The 26,433-nt window shown below is 36.3% G+C and overlaps 1 protein-coding gene across 12 annotated transcripts in view; it reads right to left on the bottom strand.

Annotated features, from left to right (window-relative positions):
* Positions 1–13,733: 13,733 nt before the first annotated feature.
* Positions 13,734–26,433, bottom strand: part of LOC123560792 (unconventional myosin-Ia-like) — an 87,854-nt gene continuing 75,154 nt past the window's right edge. For all 12 annotated transcript variants that reach the window (XM_053552882.1, XM_053552883.1, XM_053552884.1 and 9 more), the window contains 4 exons: positions 25,697–25,832; positions 22,407–22,559; positions 21,574–21,710; positions 13,734–20,629 (listed from right to left, as the gene is read on the bottom strand). In XM_053552882.1, the coding sequence (XP_053408857.1) occupies positions 20,500–20,629; positions 21,574–21,710; positions 22,407–22,559; positions 25,697–25,832 (556 nt within the window). In that variant the 3' untranslated portion in view covers positions 13,734–20,499. The remainder of the gene's footprint in view (positions 20,630–21,573; positions 21,711–22,406; positions 22,560–25,696; positions 25,833–26,433) is intronic.

Below are 26,433 nucleotides of genomic sequence, written 5' to 3'. Positions count from 1 at the left end.
TGTATTGTATGAGCTCAATTGTCCTTTACATCTTGTTGAACTTGTATTGTATGTGTTCACCTATCTTACTTTTTATAGCACTAGTAATATTACGGTATGAGGTCGCTGGTCCTTTACATTTTATTGCACTATAATTTATGAGATCACTTATCTTTTAATCTTTACTGTTCTGCTATTGTATGCGCTCACTGGTCCTTTACATTTTATTGATCACTCATTGTATGGGACCGCTAGTCTTTTTGTATCATTGCAGCTCATTTGTTCTTTACATCTTAATTAGATATCTTTGTATGAGCTCTATTGTCTTTTAGCTTGCATTGCATATGCATTGTATGAGCACACTGGTCTTTTACATTTCATTGCAGTGGTATTGTATACACTTGCTAGTCATTTGCATTTTATTGCTGTGGTATCATATTTTAACTCATTGGTGCCTTCAGTATTGAATGCACGAATTGGTCCTTTGTTTTCACTGCAGTTTAGTTTAGTTTATACTAATCTATTTTAGGTCTTTTGTGAAGCAAGTTCTACAACTTAAATTAATCACTGTCGACACCTCATTCCTGATGGAATCCCTCGCCACGAGGGTATGAGAGAAGAGGCCAGTTTCCCTTTTAATGCTGAGCGCGAAGCAAGGGGGCAACTGGTACCATTTTTCACGTCTGTGGTATGACGCGGCCGAGGATCAAACCCACGACCTCCCGTACTCGAAGCGGACACTCTACCATTAGGCTATCGAGGCAGAGCCTCGCATTTTATTATTTTATTCAATCTGTTTAATAATTTCAATATGAAAAGATACTCGTGTAATATCCTCTGTATGTTTGAACTGACTTATCTTTTCATTGCAGTGGTATTGTATAAGCCATTTTGTATGAGCTTGCTTGCCCTTCGCCGTTAATTGCAGTAACATTGTAACATGTGCTGGTCCATAATGATTTATTGCAGTGGTATTGTATGAGCTCACTTGTCCTTAACCTTTTATTGCAGGGTTTTAATGAGCTCACTTGTTGCAGTGGTATTGTATAAGCTCACTTGTCCTTAACCTTTTATTGCAGGGTTTTATTATTGATCAACTCTGTTTGCAGTATATTAATATGAGATTCATCGTGTCCTTATCCTTTATGATGTTTAATGACTTACTTTTATTGCAGTGGTATTGTATGAGCCTTTAACTTGTCCTTCGCCTTTAATTGCAGTTAAGACCATTGTTTACAGTGCTGTTTAATGATATTGTTGCAGTGGTATTGTTTTGAGCTCACTTGTCCTAACCTTTTATTGCATGGTTTTAATGAGCTCACTTGTTGCAGTGGTATTGTAAGAGCTCACTTGTCCTTAACTTTATGCAGTTTTATATCACTTTGCAGTGGTTTTATGAGCTCACTTGTCCTTACATTAGTGTTTTAATGAGCTCACTTGTTGCAGTGGTATTGTATGAGCTCACTTGTCCTTAACCTTTTATTGCAGTGTTTTTAATGAGCTCACTTGTTGCAGTGGTATTGTATGAGCTCACTTGTCCTTAACCTTTTATTACAGTGTTTTTAATGAGCTCACTTTTTGCAGTGGTATTGTATGAGCTCACTTGTCCTTTTCCTTTTATTGCAGTAATACTGTCTTATTGCAATGTTTATGTAACCTCTGACCATAAATGTTTTCTTGCATCAGCACTTTATCAGCTCGCCAATCCATAACTTATTAATCATTATCCCCCGTCGAATGTAGATTATATAGTTTTGGCGTTGTCAGTCAGTCCGTCCGAAGCCATATCTTGGAATTGGTTCGGAATATTTAAATAAAACTTCATAAACATGTTCATCGCTATAGGGAAATGCGGCACGTCAAGTTTTAGTCAGATTGCCCAAGTAACACCAGAGTTATGGCCCTTTGTAGTTTCTAGTGTTAACTATATAGGGTACTATAAATATGGCAATTTCTGCTTCATAACTTGTGACATATTTGACCTAGAACTATGAAACTTGAATTTAATTTAGATCACCATAATCTGGTAGTGCACACACAATTTCGTCAGGATCTCTTAGTAACTTCAGAGTTATTGCCCTTTAATTGTTTAAAAATCCACATATTTGTACATAACAAACTAACCAATTGGTACAATTCCATTAAACATTTTTCATTTTTCCCATGAACATTTATTATTAACATGTGAAGTTGGGTACCTACACCCAGCCACCCCGATTATGCATCCCCCACCCCTCCGAACAATTTTTTTCTTCATTTTTTATTTTCCATCAATATTTATTATCAGCATGTGAAGTTTCGTACCCTCACCGGTCCCCCCCCCCCCCCCCCCCCCCCCCAACCACCACCACCAATTCTTTTCTTCATTTTTCAAACCTTCCATGAATATCTGAATATTTATCAACATGTGAAGTTGTAAATATTCTGTATAAATAAATGACTTACATAAATCTGTATAAAAAATATTTATCCAAAATTACTGGGGAAGAGGGTGTTTTTTTTTGCGCATGCTCACTGTCAAAACATGAAGGCCTGACATTTGTTAACTTTTCATTACTTGATCAGGAATGACTGTTGCAGCTATTTGGGAAAAGTTTCAATATAATAATACCAAGAAAATTTTGTAAATGACAAAGGGTTCGAATTTATCATTAGTCAACGTTCATAAAGTCCCCTTTTTACATACCCCTTTCAGGCCCTCACTTCGTGCGAGTTTGCTTACTAAATATAAATTTGAATTATGTAAAGTTTTCAGCAAAGGTTAAGCTTTATTTTGATACCGACCATTGATTTCAACTTGTAGAAATAAAAAGTTACAGGTAAAAAACCTCATTATCTGTTCGGGTTTAGCATCAGTACCAGTACTGATAATACATGTCGAGGTATTACCCTTATATTTAGGACCAGTTTCCCTAAAGTAAAATAAAGCATGTACATTGCCCTTGTGATGTTCTCTTTTACATTTTACCGCAGTGGGTAAAACTTTCTTCACATTTTATTTTTTCAAATTTTATGGATGTTTAGATACCACTGGTGTACATACCGCTCAATTCCACCTAGTATCAAAGTATTCAAGAAGTTTTAAATACCAAATAAATTTCAGTTTAGTCCGTTATTCCCGCTTCTTGTCAGATTTCATGTGTCATATGTTGGTACAAGTTTTGTGCATTTCCGCTTGTTTCAAGTAAACGATATATTTTTTCCTCAAACTAATTATCAAAAGCAGTTTTTAGTTAGTTAATCATTTTGAAGAAACAGTATTATTAAGGGGGAGGGAGTATGTAAACATTCTAGCTGTATTACACGTCTCATTGCCATACTCACCACTCGAACTTGCATCGTCACACGTCGTTAATTCTGAAGTGAGGAAAATTAACTTCCTTCGTTGAAGAGTATTTGCGGCTGCGATAGTCATTTAGTTCCCTACAACCCGCTAGATCTTCCGGTGTAAAATGTATGCAAAGAAAACATCGACAATTCAGGTTCATTTAGAAAATGAGAAAATACACTTGTTACGTAATTTTGCACATGTTAAGAAAACAGTTTTTGTTGATGATTTACATGTTTTCTGAATGGAGAACATGAGTTTTTCAAGATAAGCATCTCCAGCAATTATCCCAGAATGTCTCCGGTAATGAAAATGTGCCTAACGATTTCTATATTCTTACAGAATTGGACATCTTTCAGCAGTGTTATATGCCTCATGAAAATTCACAAAATTTATTTCGTTTTTTTTTCTTTACTATGCAGGAAGTTTAATTTATTTAAGCAATTCGTTTCTGGTGGAATAAAGATTTTATGCTTGTATTCAAATATCATAATTAGTGTGAAGGTATCCGTATAATTCATTCCACTAAGAAAAAGCAGAAAGTAAGCAGTTAAGAGGTATGAAATAATGTAAAATGAGCTTAAAACGCAGAGTTCGAACCACACCAGTAACCATTTGCATGTTCCCGTTACCATTGCGAAAGTGCTGACCGGAAGTCTAATTAATAGTCGAACGGAGTTAACTTAAGCTGTTAGCTTTTTTCCCACAAATTATATAAAGTAAGTACATACTTTGTTAAAAATTAACCTACAGTATCACAAATTAGTTCCTCCGCTACATATGCTGCGCTTGATTCGCTGACAAATACACGTGAAGCTCCGCCTAAAGTTACGCCCACACGTTTAATGATTTACTACAAAAGATGGGCTATTACCGTTTAAAATCATATTCCTTTGAAAGCTGAAACTTAGTTATTAATTGTATAATATAAGTTAATGTTGATGATACTTGGGTGACTAACAGTTATGCTCTAAATTAAGCAATATTTGACAAAATTGGGATGTTAAAATTCTAGAGTACTTTGTATTTTTGTCATAGTTAAAATGATGTGTTTTAAGGTTTCACAGTTAAAATACTTCAAAGTATCAGATCGATTTTTTTTCGGACTGAAAGCATGTAACCATATGATAATTACCATTAAATTATGTATTTATTCTTTTCACACTGACTGCTGAATTAAAATTTGCCAAAACAACAAATATTTACATAGTATAGGACATTTCAATGTAATCATTAAACAAGCATAACTCCACAACAAAAAGCCTATCTGAACAGTTGAATCAATTGAATTGTGACATTAAGAAATAAGAATGTACAAAAATCGTAATTCATAATTTTGTTACCTGCTGACATTGATGGTATGAGTAAAAGATGAAGAAGAAAAAAACCATGATTGTAAATAAGCCGTGTCATGAGAAAACCAACATAGTGCATTTGCGGCCAGCAAGATCCAGACCAGCCTACATATCAGGTCACCAGCCTACATTTACGACCAGCATGGATCCAGACCAGCCTGCGCATCCGCGCAGTCTGGTCAGGATCCATGCTGTTCGCTTTCAAAGCCTATTGCAATTAGAGAAACCTTTAGCGAACAGCATGGATCCTGACCAGACTGCGCGGATGCGCAGGCTGGTCTGGATCCATGCTGGTCGTAAATGCACTATGTTTGTTATCTCATGGTGCGGCTCATTTATTATGACCTGATATGTGACTGTTCCTGAAGTAACGTTTGCATGTTCTTTTTTAAATGTCAGTGTTTTTTGTTGTTGTTGATGGAACCAGAGTGAAATAAAGTTGTCCGGTTAGATAAGGTAATGGTACAAGTTTCTTATCTTCTAAAGATTTCAATCGAAGTTTTCCTTACGTTTGTTCCTTCTTTTGTCCAGTGAACTGAAAGAGTCCGTTTCTCATGACCTCAGTATGTCCACCATCAGCCTATTAAAATAAGACTTGGGAAGCCCAAATTGAAAAATTTAAACGTCGAAATTGTGTACATCGGTGTTAATATATGGGGAAGCCGTGAATTTCTCGGAAGTGGACCCAAGAACGTTATCTATCTATCTATCTATCTATCTATCTATCTATCTATCGCTTCTTTAACTAACTTTTTTTTATTTCACGGCTAAGCATCTAACTTTCACTATATGGTTTAGAGGCTCTAATAGCTGGCATTACAGAAGGTGTAAAGCATTCTGCTGTAGTAGTCATCATCAAGTCGGTCCCTTTAAGTTAAATACCATCCAAAAGATAATAGGTAAGAGTAGATTTCTCGGAAGTACAGAGCACCACAAATACAGCCCCAGAGCCACGCAATTGCAAAGTAGACCCACAACAAAAAGAAGCTGTAACGCGGGGAAATATTATGGACGGGTTACTTCAAAAATCCAACAAGTACACTTTAATTTTATGCAAAATATAGAAAAAAGGGGGAGGAAGGGGTAAGGGTAGAAAAGGGGAGGTGGGTTGAAGGGGAAAGTTGAAAGAAAATTAGGCCTACCGTGTCAGGCCTACCGTGTCTCTCCACGGGATTCTGCTATTAACATAACTGGGCAGCTAGATACGTATTTAAAGACCAGTCATAAACTGCAGTCTTGTCATTTAGTCAGTTTCAAATTTGTGTTAACAAACAACCAATAAGACGGAAGGATCTTAGACTGGCCGCAACTTATTAAAGAGCACGGTTCCCTTGTTCACCCTGTTGTTCACTGATTCCAGGCTGCTGATTCACCTTGCTGTTCACTGATTACCCTGTTCTTTCAACATGATGTTGTTCATAAAAAGCGGGTATAACCAGGTGTATATTAGTAAACGGAAGTAATTTGTATTCTAACGATGATGTCTTTTTTATGTACATGATGAACCATAATTTATCACTGGTCTGGTAAAACAGTTCTTACTATAATACCATTATAAAAGCTAGACATACTTTATACTACAGAGCGGGTAAAACAGAGCCCACACGTACATTCTAATGCAGGTGGTCTGGAAAAACAATGTAAGTGAGTATTTTGATTACTTTGAGAATGAATTTGAAACCAATGAATCAAAGATTTTTGTTCGTTCCGTCTGCAACACTTTGGAAGCAGAATTGGTGCTTTTTCGTTGCTTACGTAATGAAGTGCGCTGCTGAAGTAATAAATAAGAAAAAAAAAAGATAGCAGTAAAAAGGGACCGCCCATACCTGCAAGGGTTAAACTAATTTCCGTGTTTGAGACAGTATTTATTAACCTAAGAACACTCTTGTGGCCGTGTGAACGGCGTAGAGAAGGTGTTTTTGTACAAATATGTTGTCACAAAAGAAATTCAGCTTACTTGATGGAATAATAATATAATATAAACTTTTACGTTTCCCTCACCGATGTGGGTTAGAATCCTCGTTTGGGGTTTAGAATTCTTTCATGTGCGAAAGCCATCCAGCAGGCTTACGGAAGGTCGGTGGTTCTACTCGGGTGCCCACCAGTGCCTACAAAAATGCCCCGAGGGTACCAGGGGTCTTCTTCCTCCATCAAAAAGATTTAGAAAACCGCCATCTATCAGACATAAAATTGTTGTTACTAAAACACTGCAACAACAGCAACAACATCAAAATAAATGAACGAATTAAATATATTAATGATCTGTAATAAATTATACACATTGCTATACGATTCAAACAATTTTGCACCAACCAGTGTAGAAATTTAGTAATTTAGAAGTACAAAATATCGCATCACTTCTTTACTTCCAACACGCTACACCCAGGTGCGGTATATGAATCCGCAAGTCATAAGTTAACCGTTTATTATTCAGTTTTCGCATATTTTTATATAAATCATTTTAGAATAAGTCTTTATACTCACGCAAAATTACCCATATTGTGTGTCGAAATATTTATGCCCCTATAATAGATATATTCCGCCCGCCATAATAATTCAGCTGTCATTTTAAACAGTTTTCATTCAATTATGTCTTTATCATTTACCGCAATCATATTCAATGCTATGGATTTATATGGTATGCTCCGGAATTGTAATATACATATGCAATACCGTGACCCATTTTATAGATTTTAAATTATTTCGCATAGATGATGGGTGATAATAAAAATTCATATAAATTCATGATAAGATCGAAGTTGCGCATTTTTGCTCAATTCGGAAACAATGTATATTTCGCGTAATTTACATATAAAAGTTCTTCATCATGGAAAATAGTCACATAAACGTTATCAATGTATTTTACAAGCCTGACGAATGCCAAATTATTACATATTTAACTGATTTCTATAAAGAGCATTTAAATCATACTAATGCATTTAACAGTCTTTTTTTTTAATATGAAATGAATGGAATAAATCATATGTACATATTTCATTTCTGTTGAAATACTCCGAAATAATTAATTTCTAATGAAAATTCTTATTCAATAACAGTGTACAGGAAAATACATGCTTTGCTCAATTAATTCTATTAGGAAAAGGCTCGCAAATAACAGCAGAACGCGTATTCGAAACTGTATGTCTCTTATGAAAAAAGTGTTATTATTATTATTATTGTTATTATTATTATTATACCAGATTTATACAGCGCCCTTTTCATGATAAACACGTTCAAAGGCGCCTTACATATTTACATTTTTGATACAGGCCTGTCCGGCTAACTTAGCCTAGCTCTTTGCGAATAGACAGTCTGGTTCTTTAACGTGCCCGGTGTATAGCACCGATACACGCGAAGCCGTCTTTCCAGGCAACAACCAGTACAGGCCTCTAAGTTAGGTGGGAGACACTCAAGAACATCTCTGAAATTTCCAGTGCCTGGACCGGGATTTGAAACCCCGGACCTCTTGATTGACAGTCAAGCGTGTTACCACTAGACCACCGGCCCACTGTTTACGGCCGTTGAGCAGACGGTGACTTATAACTTAAGAGGGATGCACAAGCCTCTACATGTTGCTCATATGGAGACTCCGCCTGGACAATGTTTGAGGGTAATGCAAGTTAGTCCACATGTTTCACTATAGTTCTTTTACGTGCAAGCAGTAAAATCACTCCGCATAAGACATCCATTAAGGGTACATGCGTTGGATGGTTCGTTATTTTAGCAGGAAGATCAATAACTGCATCGGCCACAACCCCATCGGTCTATATAATGTCTCAATGGAACTAGTTTTAATCACGTGACAAAAAGGGGTTTGATGGTTTTCAGCTTTAGTTATGTTAAAACTTGTTATAGCGGTCATAACCGTTTACTTGCTTGCTGTTTTCAAAAGAAATGATATTATCGCCACTACTTTTCACGCCTATTAGTGTCTGATTATAAACATGGCACGCACGGGTGAAGTTATCGTATATGTTTCGCCACAGACATTTTAAGTACTAAACGGTATTCTAGGAATATTTTAATTATTTCCTTTCTTTCAAATGATGGAAATGAGCAACAATCTCCAGCTTCTTCAAATAAATCACAAAATATGAGATCAGGAAAGTGTGGAGCCCTTAGATAACGTAAATTGAACATAAATGCTCTAAGTACGTTGCCATGCCAGTTATGAAGACCTCATGGTTGGACCCCTTACGTGTGGAAAGATACATATGTCCCAGCTGTGATCTGTCATTGATGCAGTGGTCAGTCTGTAGTACGCTAATATGACCATGCTGTTTGGCCCAAAACACAATATAAGAATCGCACTGGCCACAGGTAAACACCCTTTGATGTTCCAGTTACTGATCAGAAAAGTTTTCCAGTTACCTTTATCTTTGACATGCTGATCCTGGAAACAAAGGGTAATCTATTGACGAGAGTATTTTATCAAAACCTTATTTCCCTGATCAGAAACCGTTATCAGTTTTCCAGATGAAACTGAGGTTTGGAACTTTGACCTCCAGAACAATAGGGGTCATCCATCTAATAAACACATTATCAGCCAAACAAAAATGGTGTTCTTCAGTAGATGTAGTTAACCGGAAACAGTTTATAATATCAAGATTCTACAGCTGATCGAAAACTGTTCAGTTTCAAGGTCATTGGAACCTTGACCTTTGACCCCACACTCACTGAAAAAAAAATAATCAATAAGAATCATGTACTGGTCATACGAAATAACCCTATAAATTTCTATTGTCTGAGACCAAAACATTCCCTACAAACGGACATGAATTAGACACTAATAAACAAAATTACGTCTGGAAGAGTTGCGCACCATACACGTGTTCTGTCAAACTTTTTTGTCAGTGCTAATTGCAGTTACTTCTCTTAATCGCATTAGCGATTTGATTTTTTTTTTCTGAAAAAAAAAAAGTAAGTGAAAACATGCACATTCTTGTGTGCTTTGTATATTAATTTATTCTTTGTAGACGAACATGCTAAACACAAAGGGAATTAGTGTTCTTAACGGCACCCACGACTCGGTTAGTTTGTTAAAAAGACCAGAGCGACACTACACAAAGTAAAACACGGATCTCGCTTTTTCTGAAATGCCGGATGGACCATACACACTTTATTCTGTCAAGAGTTGGTGACTTAGATTCTTGGTGCACAAGCACTAGACAGTGAATTTATGGGTATAAAGTAATAAAACAAGAGGGCCATGATGGCCCTATATCGCTCACCTGAGTTTAGTTGCTTGCTTGAACAGATTTCTTTGCTAAAGCTTCAAAAACAAACAAGGGACCACCTGGGCGTGGCCTATATTGACCCCAGGGTCATGATTTGAACAATCTTGTTAGAGAACCTCAAGGCTCTATGCCTTGCGGTTTTGGACAAGAAGACTTTTTAAGTTTTAACTTTCCGTTGCCATGGCAATCAGAGTTCTGTGTGGAATTCAATTCTTTGAAAACTTTTGAAAGGGGGCCATCCAAGGATCATTCCTGTGAAGTTTCATCAAAACTGAACTGGTTGTTTAGGAGGAGATGTTGTTTAAAGGAAAGTGTGGACGGACGGACGGATGCCGGATGCCAGAAGGTGAGCGATCAAATTAGCTCACCCTGAGCCTTTGGCTCAGGTGAGCTAAAAAGAAGCCAAACCTTCATAAACAAGAAAATATCAGTAAAACCGATGGATGCTCCCCGAGTTATGATTACTGCATACTAAATGAACAAAAGTTGAATTCACTACCTGAGCACATATAGTTTACTAATCTTGAATAATCAAAAGGAAATATCTCATTAAAAAATCATTGCACCAGAACATGAAGAAATATTTGCGCACTTCCTCTTAAGAGTGAAGCATCATATGAATTTTCGCTGAAATACTCCTGACAATTTACTAATGTTGAATAATGGAAGGGCAATAACTCAGTTAAAATCATCCGACCGGAGCATGAAGATAATATGCGCATCTCCTCTTGTTAGTGAAGTTTCCTATTAAGTTTTGATGAATTCCGCAAGAGTTGCTGAAGAATACTATGGACAAGAAATAGTACTACAGTATACTATTTAAAATGTTGAATAATCAAAGGGCAATAACTCAGTGAAAACTAGATGTGTGTCCATAGGACACAGGTGCCCCCTCCTGCCACTGTAACATGGTTTTATGACTCGGGTTAAATAATTTTTAAGATGTTTGCAACACAATCTTTTAAGACCCTTATGTGTATTTTCACTTAGTTAGCCATAACTCTGGCCTAGCTGAGTAAAATCCTAAAGAGAACACTTCACAGGCTATAAAACAATCCTCTAATGTTTTATGATTCTAGGTCAAGTACATTTTAACATACATGTTTCACAAACTTTTTTTTTTTAGTAAGTCTGGACAAGAAGTCTGGTCTTGTGTAATGAAAAAACTTAAAAAACAAAATAAGTCATTTATTTTTTTGGGTTTAACGTCGCACCGACACAATTTTAGGTCATATGGCGACTTTCCAGCTTTAATGGTGGAGGAAGACCCCAGGTGACCCTCCGTGCACAATTTCATCACGAGCGGGCACCTGGGTAGAACCACCGACCTTCCGTAAGCCAGCTGGATGGCTTCCTCACGTGAAGAATTCTACGCCCCAAATGAAGTTTCGAACCCACATCGATGAGGGGCAAATGGTTTGAAGTCAACGACTCTAACCACTCGGCCACGGAGGCCCCCAAAATAAGTCAGGAGCCATAACTCCTACACGACTGAATGAATCCGGACGCGAAACCCCAGGTGCAAAACTGCACATGCTGACCAACATTCTTGTAAACTTTGGTGACTCTAGGTCAAATACTTTTGGAGCTAGGCACGACACAACATTAAAATGACCAATTTTTTACTAAGTCAGGGGCCATAACTCCTACACGACTGAATGAATCCGGACGCGAAACCCTAGGTGCACAACTACACGTGCTGACCAACATCCCTGTAAAGTTTTGTGACTACGTCAAATACTTTTGGAGCTAGGCGCGACACAACACTAAAATGACCAATTTTTACAAAGTCAGGGGTCATAACTCCTACACGACTGAGTGAATCCGGACGCCAAACCCTAGGTGCACATCTACACATGCTGACCAACATTCCTGTAAAGTTTTGTGTCTCTACGTCAAATACTTTTGGAGCTAGGAGCAACACAACATTCTCGGACGGACTGACGGACGGACGAGAGCAAATCTATATGCCCCCACAACTCATGGGGGGGGGGGGGGGCACAAAAAACCATAAGACCGGAAGATGAAGATAATATGCTCATCTCCTCTTGGGAGTGAAGCTTCCTATGAAGTTTTGATGAATTCTAGCTTGTGGTTGCCGAGGAATACTCCGGACAAGAACTGGTACTATAGTATACTAATGTTGAATAATCAAAGAGCAATAACTCAAGGAAAAATGATCCGACCAGAGCGCGAAGACAATATGCACATCTCCCGACAGTGAAGCTATATCAAAGGGCAATAACTCAATTAAAAATCATCTGACTGGAACATGAAGACAATATGCGCATTTCCTATCAGTGGTTGCCGAGAAATACTATGGACAAAAGTTGTACAACAGTATACTATTGCTGAAAAATCAAAGGGCACTAACTCAGTGAAAACTCATCCGATCAAAACACTAAGTTAATATGCACATCTCCCCTTGATTGTGAAGCTTTCTTTGAAATTTGGCCAACTTCCTACCAGTGGTTACTGAAAAATACTCAACACGAGAATTGTACAATAGTATACTACTGTTGAATAAACAAAGAGCAATAACTCAAAGAACATCATCCGACTGGATAGTAACAGAGATATTTGACTTTATCAAACACTTTAACCAACGGTGACGCCGATGCTTAGGCGAGTGCAATAGCTATACTTTTTCTTTGAGAAGTCCAGCTAAAAATCATCTGACAAGAGCATGAAGTCAATATGCACATCTCCTATTGATAGTAAAGCTTCCTATAATTTCGTTAAATTCAAACCAGTGGCTGCTGAGAAATACTTTGGACAAGATTTGCGTGACCGACGGATGGATGGACGAGGTGGCAACTATATGCTTCCTCTTTGGGAACTGTAAAATTATTGTCAATATCGTGTTTTGTTTCAGGGTATTTAGTATTCAGCCGTAAAATGGACATGAAATTACAATATCTGTTATTTTATTTGGGTTTTACGGCGCACCAACACAGTATAGGTTATATGGCGCCAAACAGGACTACAAATTTTGGTTTCACATCTCATTTACTTCGAAATAAAAACATGAGGTATGGAATCAAAATTTGCCTACCTGCTGGAATCACAGAGTTACAGCAAAACCAAGTGTTAAGACCCTATTAGTCGCCTCTTATGATCATGCAAGGGTAAGGCAGTGGATCCAATTCTTTTCATACACAGATCGTCCCAGAACCACATGTAATCACAAGGGCAAAATAGTGTGTCCTGGCATTTTGGATGCAACAGAAAAACAAAGACAATGTTTAATCTATTCTTGTTTATTTTTATCACGAAAGAAATGCACATAAACACATAAATGAATGATAACAATTTGGGAAAAAAAAAGGAGAAAACAATGTAAATACAGTTGGAATGTGATGTGTTACCATAATGTGGTATGGTCCCTAGTTTTGCACATAGTCTAGAACTCTTCTCAAAACATATACAGGAATGAAAAACAGTGCTAACTAAACCAATCTGATGAAATAAATATGTAAAAGCATATACAGTTCTGAGAACATGGACAACATCACTTGTAACATACTATCAAAATCTACGATTTAGAAGATATCTTGAAAGAAGATCCTATAGCATTTCATCTAATATATATATGTGTATATTGAATGGGCACAAGTACAGTATCAGTGCTTTTCCTTTACTATGCTATACTAATTCTTCAAGTACTTTTCAATACACACACTGTAAACTGAAGATCAAAAACAGTTCATTTTATATAGTAACACAAGAAAGTTTTTTATTTTGATTTAACATCTTGGCAAAGACAGACATGTCCGATATAAGTCTTTAAACTTTTAAAAAAAAACGACAATAACATCAAAAATATGTAAAAGATGAAGTTGTACATGATCATATTTCAGAGCTTGTGTGAAAGGTGCTGGGGGATCAAGGTGAAAAAAAATGATAATAACACACACTTATCTTAGTTAAAGTAATGTAGATGAATATAATGGAAAATGTTTGATGATAATTCTGAATGGTATAGAAAGATCTGTAAATGTTAAAAAATAATGAATATATTAATATACAAATATAAGTAATCAAAATACTTCTATATATGTACTGTAAGCAATAGCATACCAAGAACAGCCTCAAAATATATCTTTGTTTTATATCAATTTGGCCACCTAGATATACACACATTAATATATACCTCTATCAACAACAAATCCAAATTACAAATACATACAAAACATCATATTTTAAAACCTTAATTCCAAATGGGCAAAAAAAATCCCCAATTCAAATACTGCAAAACTTGAGTTTGGGGACCAGTCCCAAAATGCAGCCTTGCCATTGGTCAATTTCAAGACTGAGACCAGAAGCAACCGATCAGATGCTGGAATTTTGAGACTGGTCTCCAAATTCAGTTTTGTAACCTCTAGCTGGATTCTGAATCAAATCTAAGGTATTAGAAGATCAATAACCAAAAGATCAATTTTTTCTACAAGTAATCAATAACCAACAGATCAATATTTCTACAAATGATCAATAAACAATAGATCAATTGCACTTTTGAAATGAAAGCTGTGCATGTAAGATGTTCATGAATACACAAATTCTGATTATAACCATACTTTTATAACTAACTAGACAAGAAAACGAAATGTAAAATATCACATGACATGATCTGTGATTATAACACAAACCAGAAAGAGCTTCAACACAAAATCATGATAAAACAATATAACTATGATAACAGAAACTGCAGTGAAACAAAAATAGAATAAAAATTATTCTGAAATACATTACTGCCAACAGTTTTTTAGTTAAACCAGGGGGTGGGGGAACTGACAAATGTGCAATATTTTATTGAGATTTGATAAATTTGAAAAAAAAAGTCCTTATGCACAAAGTTAAAAAAAAACAACTATATTGCAGATCACTTATGAACTAATTCAATACATATTTCAATTAGAAAATCTCAGATCTTAAAACTGTCACTGCCCAAGAATAAGATCCCATCTATCTAAAACATCTACATTAATTTTGTATATACCGCCACTAAACTGACCTAAATGTAAATACAAGCGGGCATACAATATTTCCATGGGGAACCTTTGTTCATCAGAAATCTGTTATAAATGGACAGAAATGTGCGGCACTGAGAGAAAAAATAATCCACATTGTGCTTTAGAAAAAATAAGTGCAATTTCAACAAGATCCAAAATATGATATTTTCAAATTTAAGCAGAGGATAATTTACCCATTGGATAAAGTTTAAACAACTCAGTGTGACAATAACTTTAGGCTGGATTAAAATACTGCAGTAAAAAAAACCTGTATTACTACAGTCAAACTTCTTTCACTGTAACTCAGATAATATAAACACCATCCCTCGGTCGAACCCATCGTCAAGTCCTTGCAAAATCCCTATATGATTTAATTGTTCGATGGTTCTTATTACCGGTAACTTGAACAAATTCTGCAGGTCCCCTCAAGTTCAAGCGAACGAAGTTCAACTGTATATGTTGATATGTTGGAACTTTATTTGAATTAATTTAGCACACTACAAAGATGCCTGTTCATCAGACTTTGACTAGAAGCCTAGCAAATAATATATATTTCTAATCTACCAACAAGCTGAAAAATATCACAATGGTCACACATATTTGTAGATAATTGTAAATACTTCAATGTCTTATTTACGCGACAAAACCAGTGATGTAAATACATTAGTAGCATTAGGAATGTAGACTTTGGTCCACTATACTCTTATTAATGGTACTTCTGCATGTTCGGAATTACAAAATAATCAATATATAATAGATATTAAAGATATCCAATGGCTGTCTTTCACTAAAATATTTTATATTTAGATATTTACTTTGAATGCAAAAAATCCTCATCAAATATATTTGAGCCGCACCATGAGAAAACCAACATAGTGCATTTGCGACCAGCATGGATCCAGACCAGCCTGTGCATCTGCGCAGTCTGGTCAGGATCCATGCTGTTCGCTGATGGATTCTCTCATTGCAATAGGCTTTGAAAGCGGACAGCATGGGTCCTGACCAGACTGCGCAGATGCACAGGCTGGTCTGGATCCATGCTGGTCCCAAACGCACTATGTTGGTTTTCTCATGGCACGGCTCATTTAACTTTCCTAAATATATAAATTAGTTGTGTATATACAGCTACATTCATAATTAAATGTCATGCAGTAACAGTTGACGGTTTAAAAAACTTCCAGTTTTTTCAGTGGTTTTACACATTTAAACTGTGTTGAGCCATACATGCATACAGTATGTACTATGGTTAATCTAATGAAATACTGTTTATTATACATGTACACATAAACTTGATAATTTTATGTTTACCTACACTATATGTAGTACTGGTATTTGTTGTTTTCAAATATGAACTTTGTGTCTAGTATACCTTTAACATAAATTTATTAATAAAACTATTCTTTATCTTAATTAAAGAAAACATTTATGAACTGAGCAAAACAACTGTAAAAGTTGCCAATAAATCAAGGTCCAGCCTTTTATAACACAATTAACAGAAATACAGCAAAGCTTTCAAAATATTAAAAAAGCAACTAAACAATACTGCATGTTAAATAAAGCTGTTTTCTAGCAAAAATAGCAAAACAGGTAAGGAAGGAAATATACATTATATATGCCAATTTTCTGATATTGCTTCTATAAATATTACTTTTTTCAACTAAAACTGTGATGAAAAATGTCATTTTTACATCCAATTTACATATTGCCTGTCAGCCTTTTGGCACAACGTTAATTAAACTACAAGTCATATCTTTATAGTCTAGTATAAAACAATCAGATCTGCAACAGTAATAATAACAAGAGCACTTCATATTGTAGGAATATGTATCAAAACAACAAGACTGACAAAATTTTGACAGATAGGGAGAAAAATCCCCAAATCACTACATAACTTATCATGTATATGTATCAAGCACATTCCACTTTGCTCTGTTCTGATATAGCTAAATGTTTAATACAAAATCATCTCCCCTAAATATAACATAAAGAGGGGCAAATGTAAAATAATGGTCTGAAACTTTATTCATTTCTATGTGTATTGATCCCTCAAATACTGTATCACTGTATATTACAGGCAAAGCACACTCCTTCTAAAGGTCCATGAAGCATATTTAGCACTAAACAGATATATTGATACAAATAAATTATGCAAACATCATATATATATATGTATTTAAAACTTTCATAGCAGAAGCAAAAAGCTATAGATATGTTAACACTAGCAGCACACGTATCACAATAGCATAATCACAATGACATAAGTAAACAAAGTAAGGCTTAAATAGAAAACTGTCACAACTCACTGAATTTACAGGATACCATTAATAAATGTATATTTAAAGAAATTCCTTTGGTACAACCAAGCCAATATAACAGCATAGACAGTTTTAGACAGTTTTCGGTTTCACCCACAAAAATGTAGAAATATACAAAAATTAACATCAAAATATAAACAACATCTTATACAATATAAAGCTCACTAACCATACAGCTGATGGTAGAACATTTAAACACACAATTCACAAAGTTAAAGGTTTCTTTTCCCTCTACATTTACCAAAAAATGGAATGAAGAAAAAAGGAATTTTAACAACACTTAATTTGTCAAACATTTGAATGTAACAATGAAATATTTTGTATTCTTTTGAAATAGGAACCATTTTCTGAAAATCTGACATTTTATTCTTTTTATAATTTTAGAATACAAATTTAAAGTATATTACGAAATCTTGTTATTTTTATGAAAAAAATGTGACACATCCCTCCGGCGACAACATGTAGATTCTACTTTCTTACAATCAATTTCCAGAAATGTATGTGACCTATCTCAAGATACACATAAAAAAAGATGCATGTAAACAAAAGCCTCTGAGATTAAAATGATGAAGATCAATGTCACAGAAATATGCTGCCCAATAATGGCTGAAAGGCACCTCCGAGATGTTGTATAAGTGATATGTCTAATAATAGTGACAAATAAACTAAGATCTAGTCCTCCTGGTTATTCAGCTTATAACTATCTATAACTCTCTAAATCTAAGGTAGAGAACCCATAATGGAACTAGGTAATGACTACCTTTTTGTGTAAGGCAATTCAGCATTCTTCGGACATCAAGTATATCAATGCACAAGCAACTTTCCAATAAAGCCTGAAAATGACACGATTGCATATGGATAAAACGTACTTTGACAATTTCTTTATGGATCCAGTATCTTAATAAAATTCACAATAGAGCACTCATAAAATAAAAAAAACATGTTGAAAATATTTTGAGTTATACTACATGCTTATAGGGCATAGAATGTTTGCCCACTTTTAGCTTTATGGAAACACGTATTCAGGTAAAATATTTCATAATTTCCAACACTTTAAGAACTCAAATCACTTAGATGATATATTAAACCTGAAATACAGATAAAACTTCTGTTACTTGATTCGAATAGATTAATTATTTCTCACTGGTTACAATAAAGTAAAATCCTTAAAAAAATCATTCTGTCAATTAACATTTCAGATTGTACACTCTTACTTATAGAAAACAACAAGCAAGTCAAATTTGGTTCAAGCCGTTAAATTTTCTCACACTGAAATACTCTTTACTGTCTAATTCAGGGTACTGTAAAATCAGTATTTGTACGGGAACTAATACCTGTGGATTTCCTTGCTGGGTTTGTCAATGAATTGAAATTCCAACAAACAAGTAAAATTCCCAAACATGTTCGAAAGCTGAAATCCAAAAATTCATGTACCTACAAGACAGCCATTTTGGCCAAAGGCACGAAATTCCGTGCCCACAATTTTTTGTTATTTCACAGTATATTATAGAACTATCCAGTAAGATATGTATGCACTTACATAAATAAAATAAACTAGAAAATGCTTTTGTAAAAAAGCGCATGTCTCCCCCAATGCAAAGTCCTATAGGCAAGAAGTCAATAGGGGTCAGGAGCGAAAGTCAAAGAGACACTGATGGTTGGCTGCAATAGGGATCATCTACTTGGCATGTCCAATCATCCCGCTAAATTTCAACACTCTTGGCCTAGTGGTTCTCAAGTCACTGTTCAGGCTTCTGTGACCTTGACCTTTGATCAAGTGACCTCAAAATAAATAGGGGTCATCTACTCTGCATGTCCAATCATCCTACGAAGTTTCAACATTCTAGGTCAAGTGGTTCTCAAGTTATTTCCAAAAAATGATTTTACATGAACAGGCCCCTGTGACCTTGACCTTTAATAGACTGACCCCAAAATCAATAGGGGTCATCTACTCTGCATGTTCAATCATCCTATGAAGTTTCAACATTCTGGGTCAAGTGGTTCTCAAGTTATTGATCGGCACTGGTTATCAATGTTCAGGCCCCTGTGACCTTGACCTTAAACGGAGTGACCCCAAAAACAATAGGGATCATTTACTCTGCATGAACAATCATCATAGGAAGTTTCAACATTCTGGGTCGAGAGGTTCTCAAGTTATTGATTGGAAATGGTTTTCCATGTTCAGACCCCTGTGGCCTTGACCTTTGACAGAGTGACCCCAAAATCAATAGGGGTCATCTACTCTTCATGACCAATCATCCTATGAAGTTTCAACATTCTGGGTCAAGTGGTTCTCAAGTTACTGACCGGAAATGGTTTTCAATATTCGGGCCCCTGTGATCTTGACCTTTAATGGAGTGATCCCAAAATCGATAGGGGTTATCTACTTTGCATGTACAATCTCCTATGAAGTTTCAACATTCTGGGTCAAGTGGTTCTCTAGTTATTGATCGGAAATGGTTTTCCATGTTCAGGCCCCTGTGACCTTGACCTTTGATGGAGTGACCCCAAAATCGATAGGGGTCATCTACTCTTTATGACTAATCATCCTATGAAGTTTCAACATTCTGGGTCAAGTGGTTCTGTAGTTATTGATCGGAAATGGTTTTCAATGTTCGGGCCCCTGTGACCTTGACCTTTGACGGAGTGACCCCAAAAACAATAGGGCTTGTCTACTCCAGCAGCCCTATAACCCTATGAAGTTCGAAGGTTCTAGGTCAAATGGTTCTCCAGTTATTGCTCGGAAATGAAGTGTGACGTACGGACGGACAGGGCAAAAACAATATGTCTCCTGGGGGGAGACATAATTGTGTAAGTTACAATGGGTGGCATGCTAACTAGGTAACCGAGCCTCGAAACTTCGAAAACTTCATTCCTTATTTTCTTACAAATACCTAATTACTCATCTACACAATGTCCGAGTTACAGACTTAAATTCTAAAAAGTTATGCAATACACATGTAATTATGGAGTCTATCACAATTGGTCCCTTCTGATATAGGACTCATGGGAAAGATATGTTTGTCTACTAAGGTGCATTTTTGTAGAATTTTCTTCAAAATAACAAAAAGAAATCCTGATTAAATTGAGCTTAAATGAAATATAGAAATGGAATAGTTAGTATAAATAAACGCAAGATTGAGATGTCGATATTTTTTCCACATCGTTTTGACACAATGTAAAAATAAACAGAATATCTTTGGTAATTTTGGTGAATATCCACAACATAAATATTTATCCTCTTCAACATTTCTGTAATAATTTCACAGTCTATCAAGGTTCTGATATGAGCATGAGATGCTTTTTCCTGGTGACCTTGACCCCAGGAATTCCTGGCTCCAGACCCTTGGCTCCTTGTTGGAAGGACACCTGTACCGCGGAACTACCAAACTGACCACTACATCTGTAAATATACATATATATATATATATATTTATGTAAGTGGTCATACAATTCAAAGACCTGCCAATCTGATTTTATTTGACAATGAAAGTACGAAGTAAAAATACTACAATTTCATTTGTCTAACAATACCAAGTAATGAAAAGCTTTTTTTATTTCAGTGTTGAGGGAATGGTGGCTAGGCCCATAGGAGGGGAATTTAGTCTTCTTTGACGGGAAGTGGAGGGTTGAAATTCAGCTCCAAGAAAGGTGAAAACAAGAGTACCGCAATGCAGAGCAATATACACCCGAAGGTATTACCTTTGACCCCGAAGTGTGACCTTGATTTTGAAGTGAGCCATCTGAAACATGCACTTTGCACGTCATCTTGATGTGGTGAACATTTGCGCCAAGTTTCTTTAAAATCCTTCTAGGGGTTCAAGAGTTACAGAGTGGACACGGAATTGCTAACGGACAGACAGACGGACAGATGGACACCGGCACCATAACACATTATAATTTAATACGTCCCTTCAGGCATATAAAAAGTAGAAACTGTGTAATGTGAACAGTAACACACAATGGGAGTTTAATTTTACAAACTAATTAAAATCAGAATTATAAGGTAATTTTACGCTATATAGCAACTTCCCACTGATGACGGGGCTGTCCCCCTGGGCACTGTTTAAGGCATGGACAGGCACCTGAATTGAACCATCAACCTTCTCTAAGCCAACTGAATGACTTCCTGTCATAAAATAATTCTACACCCAGAGTGAGGTTTCAAACCCTCAACAGTGAGGGGCAAGCGACTCAGTCAGCTACCTTAACCACTCAGCCACTGAAGCGCCTCACAATTTTATGCGCTGCCTACAGTGCTAAATGGGTAAGCAAAGTTCCATCACTTACTTCTGCTATATAATAATACTTCTAAGATAAAAGAAGATACAAAACTTGCTGACTTACTGTGGACTTATACTGATTTCAGGCATTGTGTTTGTTTTGTTTTTCACACACAGACTAGATTTGGTCACTATCTCTATAATGTGTTCATTGCCGATGATAAAATCTCCTTTCTTCGCAAACCTGTCCCCATTCTCAGGCTGTAAATTAAAGAATGTTTGCATAGATTTTGAGCCGCGCCATGGGAAAACCAACATAGTGGGTGTGCGACCAGCATGGATCCAGACCAGCCTGCGCATCCGCGCAGTCTGGTCAGGATCCATGCTGTTCGCTAACAGTTTCTCCAATTCCAATAGGCTTTAAAAGCGAACAGCATGGAGCCTGACCAGACTGCGCGGATGCGCAGGCTGGTCTGGATCCATGCTGGTCGCACACCCACTATGTTGGTTTTCCCATGGCACGGCTCATTTTAGAGAAATGTTACAGAGTACTACAGCTTCTATTCAAAAACAAACTAGAGCAAAATAAGTTTTCAAAATGAGGAAAATTTAATCTGTTATATAGTCAATATTTGAGAGAACAATCATATGGTAACTTGGTATGTCAACTGAACAATCAAATGTTACCATGGTATGTCAATAGAATAATCATATGTTACCTCTGTATGTCAATAGAACGATCATATGTTACCTTGATATGTCAACAGAACAATCATATGTTACCTTGATATGTCAACAGAACAATCATATGATACCTTGATATGTAGAACAATCATTTGTTACCTTGATATGTCAATAGAACAATCATTTGTTACCTTGATTTTGAGTCCAAGTAGTGCGTAATGCTGCAGAAAAATCAAAATCGGCAATTCTATACATTTCAGCAGAAACTCTTACCTTTTTCATGTGGAACACAGCCAGTTTGTCCTGGAATGGACTCAGTGAGATTTTCTCTATAAATTCTATAGGTATTCTGTATTTCAATGTCATTGTTCGATGATCTATAACTAGGAAAGCCTGTGAACTCACTACAAGTAATTGTTGAACAATCTGTAAATATACACATGTGATATTTTTTCGGAAACCATTTCTAAAAGACTTAGAACAAGACAGCTATAGTGGCCCTAAGTCGCTCAAATGAAGATGACTATTTGATCTTGAGTATATGTATGAGACACTGAATCATGAATGGTAACAACTGTTTAGTATAAAAGGTTTTCTCTATTTTTAGCTCTGGCAGTCAATAAAATCAGAAAGGCTGAACAATTTGAATAACTTTGAGAGAAGACCTTACAAAGATGCCACAGTTCAAGTCTGGTGATGATCTATCAGGCAGTCCAAAAGGATGTCATTTAATTTTTTTTCTATTTTTAACATTGGGTGTCCTTTAAATCAGTCAAGCAGAATTTTTTTTTACAAGGCAGTCTGAAAGACAGCTAAATCCCCCGCCACTGCTATGGATCGTGAAAGGGTAAAAGCTTTGATTTTAGCCGTGACCTTGACCTTGAACTGACATAGCTGACTAATGAATTCTGCACAACGTCTTGATGAGGTGATCATTTGACCAAAGTTTCATAAAAATCCTTCAAGGGGTTTAGGAGATACAGAGCTGAAACCTTTGACCTTCAGTTGTGACCTTGACCTTGAGTTGACATGGCTGACTCATGAGTTCTTGATGAGGCGATCATATGACCCAAGTTTGATGAAAATCCTTCAAGGGGTTTAGGAGATACAGAGCTGAAACCTTTGACCTTCAGTTGTGACCTTGACCATGAACTGACATGGCTGACTCATGAATTCTGCACAACGTCTTGATGAGGTGATCATTTGACCAAAGTTTCATGAAATTCCTTCAAGGGTTTTAGGAGATACAGAGCTGAAACCTTTGACCTTCAGTTGTGACCTTGACCTTGAGTTGACATGGCTGACTCATGAGTTCTTGATGAGGTGATCATTTGACCCAAGTTTGATGAAAATCCTTCAAGAAGTTAAGGAGATACAGAGTGGACACCAAATGGAAGGCTCAAACCTTCGACCCTTAGTTGTGACCTTGACCTTGAGCTGGCATGGTTGACTCATTATTTCTGCACATCGTTCTGATGAGGTAATCATTTGACCCAAGTTTTATAAAATTCCTTCAAGGGGTTTAGGAGATATAGAGTGGACACGAAATGGAAGGCTCAAACCTTTGACCTTCAGTTGTGACCTTGACCTTGAGCCAACAAGGCTGACTTATAAGTTCTGCACATCGCCTTGATGAGGTGATCGTTTGACCCAAGTTTGATGAAAATCCTTCAAGGGGTTTAGGAGATATAGAGCGGACACAAAATGGAAGGTTCAAACCTTTGACCCTAAGTTGTGACCTTGACCTTGAGCCGGCATGACTGACTCATGTGTTCTGCACATCATCTTGATGAGGTGATCATTTGACCTAAGTTTTATAAAATTCCTTCAAGGGATTTAAGAGATATAGAGCGGACACAAAATGGAAGGCTCAAACCTTTGACCTTGAGTTGTGACCTTGACCTTGAGCCAGCATGGCTGACTCATGGGTTCTGCACATCGTCTTGATGAGGTGATCATTTGACCCAAGTTTTATAAAATTCCTTCAAGGGGTTTAGGAGATATAGAGCGGACACAAAATGGCAGGCTCAAACCTTTGACCTTGAGTTGTGACCTTGACCTTGAACCGACAAGGCTGACTCATGGGTTCTGCATATCGTCTTGATGAGGTGATCATTTGACCCAAGTTTCATGAAAATCCTTCAAGGGGTTTAGGAGATATGGACCGGACACGATTTTGTTACGGACGGAAGGACGGACGGAAAGACAGACGGAAAGACGGACGGACGGACGGAAGGATGGACGGAGACCATTCCTATAATCCCTCCGCCACGGTGGGGGATTAAAAAATTGAAAGAGGACTTTACATAAGGATGCTACAGACCAAGTTTAGTCATGATCCATCTATCAGTTCATGGGTTGTTTAAAGGTTTTTCTAAGAAAAATTTGTCCCTAAAATCAGTCAAGCGGAACAATTTGAATCAAAATAGGAGAGGACTTTCTAAATATGCTAAAGTTTGGTGACAATCCATCAAGGAGTTCACAATAAAAAGTTATCTAAAGGTGTTTTTTTCTCTAGCTTTAGCATCCCCTTTAATCAGTCAAGCAGAACCATATGAATATATTTGAGAAGACCTTATAAGGATGCTACAGGCCAAGTTTGGAGATGATCCTTCAAATGGAAGTTGTTTATGCTGAACCTTTGTTTCAGGTGAGTAAAAATTCATTCAGACATCACACTTTCACATTATAAAACAAACTGAAGTGCAATATTCATCGAGAACCGGACAGAAATAAGGGAGAATACAATACAGTGGATAGTTTTATTGAAACATACTAAAGAGTTTTATGCTAAATTCAGAATTGCCCAACTATCCTGTTTGAGACAGCAGACAAATGCTGTAGGGATGACGCATGTGTGTGTATGTAACAAAACCTTGAGAATCCTATCGGATTGGCTGGTGCAAAAGCCTGCAGGGCCAGTGCAGATATATATATATATGAAGATTTAATTTAACATGATAACTTTCTCCATTAGCTCTAATAAAGGGACTATAACTCTAAAAATTAACAATCGGACATCGAAGTCAAAATACTATGAAATCATTAATATTCGCGGGAGGCTAATTTTTGTGGATTTTGTAGTTGTGTCAATCCACGAAATTTAATCCCAACAAACAAGTGAAATTCCCATTCATTTTATGTTCAAAAGTTGAAATCCACGAATTCATATCCCCACGAAATTGCCGTTTTGACCAAAACCACGGAAGTTCATGCCCACGAAATTCAATAATTTCACAGTAATATGCACATGTCCACTTCATGTTGGTGATGTATACTAAGTTTCATTTCAACTAGATGGAAACTGTAGCAGCAAAGTACATAAGAAAATGTGACAGACGGACTGACAAGACAGACAGACAGTTCGAACACTATCAGCCTCATGGGCCTTTCAATTCAATGGGGCATAAATAAGGGCCGTAACTCAAGTGATAGTTACAGCTCTTGGCCTTCTTACTCAGCTAATGGTAAGTGCACAGCTTATATAGTCAGACAACAACACCTTGTAGATTATTTTTTTAAATCAGACCAGCTAAAACTTTAAATGTGAACATTGTTATTACTTTGCCATTTGCCCTGTTGACTTTATGAACCAGATCTGCAAACACCAGATTAATGTCATTGGTAAGGGAGTGAATCTTTTTCCATTTCATGTCTCCTCGTATATTCAGATAATCTCCCTTGAATGGTCGTGGAACACTGAAAAAAAAAAATAGAATCTAAAGAATGTTTCTGAAATTTCAAAAAAGCATAAATGAAATATATTCTTGAACAACTATTTAAGGAAATATAAAGGTAAACTATCAGACAAAATCTCTTCACTATTCGGAAAAAAAAACATGGTTAGTTATCTCTTATTAGATTCATTATCATGATTTTACTAATTTGCTGTATGTAGATCACATATGAATTTATCATACAAATTGGAATTAAACGAAAGAAACCATCCTCATTTTCTGTTTTCCTCTTTTTTTTTTTACCTAAGATTAAATGACATGCCAAACATTTCAATTTCTGGTTTTGGACTTGAAAATTTGTCATCTTTTCACATCTCACAATATGTCTGATATTAGATGGAATGAAAAAATCTTGTTTGGTAATCAATTTTGTTTCTGTATCTTAACTGAGAGCGGTACTCTTAAGCTATAAAACATTATGCGTAAAAATCCCTGACCATCCCAGCTTAACATGTTTATGGACAAACACAGAGAACTAGATTAAACAACTGTTTCTATCAGACTATTACATGTTGTACTAAGTCTAATGTTGAACAGCAGGTAGGATATGATGGCTAACAAAT

The sequence above is a fragment of the Mercenaria mercenaria genome, chromosome 10, assembly GCF_021730395.1.
Source record: "Mercenaria mercenaria strain notata chromosome 10, MADL_Memer_1, whole genome shotgun sequence".
Taxonomy (NCBI): domain Eukaryota; kingdom Metazoa; phylum Mollusca; class Bivalvia; order Venerida; family Veneridae; genus Mercenaria; species Mercenaria mercenaria.
This window is presented reverse-complemented; position numbering and strand designations above follow the sequence as displayed.